The sequence below is a fragment of the Adiantum capillus-veneris genome, chromosome 10 (genome assembly GCF_014529385.1).
Source record: "Adiantum capillus-veneris isolate H3 chromosome 10, ASM1452938v2, whole genome shotgun sequence".
Classification (NCBI taxonomy): Eukaryota; Viridiplantae; Streptophyta; class Polypodiopsida; order Polypodiales; family Pteridaceae; genus Adiantum; species Adiantum capillus-veneris.
In genome coordinates, this window is record NC_140940.1 from 114,047,668 (window position 1) to 114,052,520 (window position 4,853).

The 4,853-nt window shown below is 43.1% G+C and overlaps 1 protein-coding gene and 1 pseudogene across 1 annotated transcript; both read left to right on the plus strand.

The window, feature by feature from the left end:
- The first annotated feature begins 364 nt into the window (after nucleotides 1–364).
- LOC147449478 (uncharacterized) lies at nucleotides 365–901 on the plus strand. The gene has a single exon (XM_086521578.1). The coding sequence runs from the start codon at nucleotides 365–367 to the stop codon at nucleotides 899–901; it is 537 nt and encodes a 178-aa protein (XP_086377704.1).
- A 2,751-nt stretch (nucleotides 902–3,652) lies between these two features.
- On the plus strand, nucleotides 3,653–4,408 carry LOC147449479 (uncharacterized; annotated as a pseudogene).
- Nucleotides 4,409–4,853: the final 445 nt, after the last annotated feature.

Below are 4,853 nucleotides of genomic sequence, written 5' to 3' on the forward strand. Positions count from 1 at the left end.
GTATCAATCTAGTGGTCAGAGGTAATGCAAGAGAATGGTACGAGGGCTTATCTCACAAGATGAGAAGGCAAATTTGTACATTCTTAAGAGATGCTTTTTGAAGCGGTTTAAGAAGGTGATCCCTCACCAAGATGGATGGAAACATGTCACTAGTTTGTTTGTGCAAGAGCACGAGTCTATTGCAGGTTTTTGGTCAAGATTTGATGATGCTTGGAGAGTGTGGAAAGATGCTCTATTGCATGTGGAAGCCATGTCTAAAGAGGAATTTTATTCCGCATTTACAAATAGCCAAAGAATACAGGTATTCACGAGTTTGTTACGACCAATCCTTGAAGTGAAAGTGCAAGAGAAAGAGCCGAATTCCATGCGTGAAGCATTGACGATAGCACTGCAAAAAGAAAGAAAGCTATGCGTTGCCACAGGCATGAAGTTCCCTTTTTCAATACGTGGTATGGATAGTGTAGATGACCTTTATGTGCATAAAGTCACAGTTGTTGCAGGTGCTCATGCTAGCAAGGATAATAGCTTGGATACAGGTGTGGATTCCCATATGCGCAAAGTCGATGCAAATGAAATATGTGAAGCAATTTTGGAGAGCATACACATGCCAATGGTGCAAAATGGCAAGGACACAGTAGACAAATGTGAAAGTTTGAGCACTAGCACAGAAAGTGAAGATGATGAAACTAAGATTGACAAGGATGAGGCAACCTATGATGGTGACACATCTGATGTTTGTGAGAGTTGGTGCGATGATGTATGTGATGATGACATAGAGTCACTAGATCCATTGAAGGATATGGTAGCCTTACACAAAGAGCAACGTATCTTTTGGGAAGCAGCTTTGCAGCAACATGGCATGGATGCTTGCATTGATGATGAGATGATGGGCTATGGTTAGGGAGTTTCCACATCAAGCAAAGATGACGGAGGAGATAATGATGCTATGATGGTTGATGTGACCTTGGGTCCATGTGCTTTATCAGAGCTAGGGGTTGGGCAACCCTATAGTGGTTGTGATGCAAAGACATTGGGTCATGAAGGTTATATGGATGAGTTTCTATGTGTGCAAGGATTTGATGCTAGTGCCATCTCCAAGGGATGTCCGTCAGAATATGTGACCTACGATTGTTAAGTATAAACTTCTTGAGGATGGGGTAGACAAGGAGGTCAAAGTGACCTTTTGCTTGCATAGTGATCTTATGGATGCATTTCACATGCTTCAATGTATGTTTGAGCCCTATCCCTTCATCTCAGAAGATCCTGATTGGCAATCAACGAGTCTTGGGGCTAGTTGGCATGATGAAGACTGGGTAATGATGTCTTATGTGGCCTGGTATGCATGTCTTTGTCTTTTCAAGTGGCAAATGTCTTATCTGGAAGAAGAAGATGCTGGTGATAGTGTTTTTGAAGCGTGTTTTCAATTTTGGAATGGAGTTGTTAATGCTTGGAGTGATGGTCTCTTGGGCGTGGGGAGTGAAGAGCAATCAATACATCAAGAAGATAATGTGGGATTTATGGTTGTCAATCAAATGGGATCTAGTTATGAGTTGCATTTTGAGGTATTTGTGGGTTCTGCTGATTGGAACAAAGTATGGTACAACCTGGCATGTGCCAACCTTGGAGAAGATTTAGATTATTCCTGGGATCCAGGTGGAGGATGGAATTCATGCAAGAAGATAAAAGCTTTCTAATTTGGTGTGAGTGGAAGTCTTGGGCACATAGGTGGTGCTATGAAGCTTGATGAGTTTCCCTATGATCCTGGAGGAATTTTGGGGTCACTTTTGCAGTTTTCTTGTCACTGTTTGATGCAAGTGTTGAGCATAAATGCTCTACTTGGGGTTGGGCAATGATGATAAATCACTTTTGGCATGTAAAAAGTAGCATTTATATGCATGGTCATATGTTCAAAAAGATGTAAATACATGCATTTGGGAGCTTTGCAAAGTGGTTTCAAGTTCAAAAAAAGGTGCAACATGTGTACATTGTAAATATGCGTGCTTGCGTGTCGGCAGTCGGACACATGTACATGCGCGTATAGGGTATCGGGGCCTTGGATATGGTTCTAGGTGGCTTATTTTGGCTCTAGATAATGTGTTTGAGCTTTCTAGAATGTAAATAATGCAATTGACAAGTGTGGGTACTCTCATCCCGCTCGAGAAGTTTGACACATGCGATAACTGTCTATTCGCGGCCCCTGATCTGTGATGATACGTGCATCGCCCTAGAAGTGGTCAAAAATGGAATGTGGGGATGTGGAAATGTGCTTTGGGTATCGGGGATCACGCGTGCAAAATTTGATGAATTTTGGAGTCCGTTTGGCGTTTTTCCTGCGAAAAATGTCCGCTAGGGGTCAAAATTGGGCGAAACTGGGCCAGAAAAGGTATGAAATGGCTTCAAATTGCCACATCACTCACGGTGTCGTGATGGTCCAGGATGAGGGAGGACTTTGGAAGAGCAATATCAACACTTACACCCCTCTGTGTGTGGGAGGGAGCAGGGTTCCTACAGGTGGTCTAGTGCAGTTCCGTTGCGTTCGCGTCCTGTTTTGGAGTGTGTGGAGGAGTGAATGAGAGCTTTCTCTCTTCAATTTTGCACTTGGGAGAGTCTATGGGAGTTCTGAGGTTTCCATGTATGTGTGTGTGCAAGGAATTGAGGGAAGAAGGCGTGGCTTTTTGCAAGACTATGTGACCCTGTATCGGTGCCATTAGGGTTGGCGCTACTTCAAAGAGTCCAACAGAGTGGAGTTTGGTGAAGCTTTTGCAATGGTTTGAGAGTGGTCATTTGTGGCTGGAGTTTTTGGGTTTTTCTTGTGTATTTTGGTCACCATCAAGCGTGATTTCAAGTGTTGATCATCTCGACTCACCTTGTAGTGTCTTCGGGCAGGCAAGGGCTTGTAGGTCGAGGCGTTTGGAGTTTGAATTGAGCTTGTGGGTAGAGTTTTCAGGGAGATTTTGAGTGGTGGTGTGTGTGGGTTGGAATTCAAGTAAATTCCTTGTGTGGTGTTGATTTGTCTGGGTGTGTGAGTGTGCGCACGGCGTCTTTTGCTCCATCATCCTTTGGCGATCCCGCTGGGGAGCGAAAATTGCCGGTTGTGCACCCAGAATTTGGATTTTGAGAGGTGATGTACACAAATTTTCGATGTTGAAGGCAATTTCATGATGGTGGTGCCATTCCAACCATCAATTTTCACAGGTTCTGAGGATGCAGACGATTGGCTTGCATCATATGAGTTCGACTTGACATGTTTATGCCGTGCAGTTCCAAGTGAGGCGCAAAAGTTTGCAGGTATCAATCTAGTGGTCAGAGGTAATGCAAGAGAATGGTACGAGGGCTTATCTCACAAGATGAGAAGGCAAATTTGTACATTCTTAAGAGATGCTTTTTGAAGCGGTTTAAGAAGGTGATCCCTCACCAAGATGGATGGAAACATGTCACTAGTTTGTTTGTGCAAGAGCACGAGTCTATTGCAGGTTTTTGGTCAAGATTTGATGATGCTTGGAGAGTGTGGAAAGATGCTCTATTGCATGTGGAAGCCATGTCTAAAGAGGAATTTTATTCCGCATTTACAAATAGCCAAAGAATACAGGTATTCATGAGTTTGTTACGACCAATCCTTGAAGTGAAAGTGCAAGAGAAAGAGCCGAATTCCATGCGTGAATCATTGAAGATAGCACTGCAAAAATAAAGAAAGCTATGCGTTGCCACATGCATGAAGTTCCCTTTTTCAATACGTGGTATGGATAGTGTAGATGACCTTTATGTGCATAAAGTCACAGTTGTTGCAGGTGCTCATGCTAGCAAGGATAATAGCTTGGATACAGGTGTGGATTCCCATATGCGCGAAGTCGAAGCAAATGAAATATGTGAAGCAATTTTGGAGAGCATACACATGCCAATGGTGCAAAATGGCAAGGACACAGTAGACAAATGTGAAAGTTTGAGCACTAGAACGGAAAGTGAAGATGATGAAACTAAAATTGACAAGGATGAGGCAACCTATGATGGTGACACATCTGATGTTTGTGAGAGTTGGTGCGATGATGTATGTGATGATGACATAGAGTCACTAGATCCATTGAAGGATATGGTAGCCTTGCACAAAGAGCAACGTATCTTTTGGGAAGCAGCTTTGCAGCAACATGGCATGGATGCTTGCATTGATGATGAGATGATGGGCTATGGTCAGGGAGTTTCCACATCAAGCAAAGATGACGGAGGAGATAATGATGCTATGATGGTTGATGTGACCTTGGGTCCATGTGCTTTATCAGAGCTAGGGGTTGGGCAACCCTATAGTGGTTGTGATTCAAAGACATTGGGTCATGAAGGTTATATGGATGAGTTCTATGTGTGCAAGGATTTGATGCTAGTGCCATCTCCAAGGAATGTCCGTCAGAATATGTGACCTACGGTTGTTAAGTATAAACTTCTTGAGGATGGGGTAGAGAAGGAGGTCAAAGTGACCTTTTTCTTGCATAGTGAACTTATGGATGCATTTCACATGCTTCAATGTATGTTTGAGACCTATCCCTTCATCTCTGAAGATCCTGATTGGCAATTGGCGAGTCTTGGGGCTAGCTGGCATGATGAAGAAGACTGGGTAATGATGTCTTATGTGGCCTGGTATGCATGTCTTTGTCTTTTCAAGTGGCAAATGTCTTATTTGGAAGAAGAAGATGCTGGTGATAGTGTTTTTGAAGCGTGTTTTCAAATTTGGAATAGAGTTGTTAATGCTTGGAGTGATGGTCTCTTGGGCGTGGGGAGTGAAGAGCAATCAATACATCAAGAAGATAATGTGGGATTTATGGTTGTCAATCAAATGGGATCTAGTTATGAGTTGCATTTTGAGG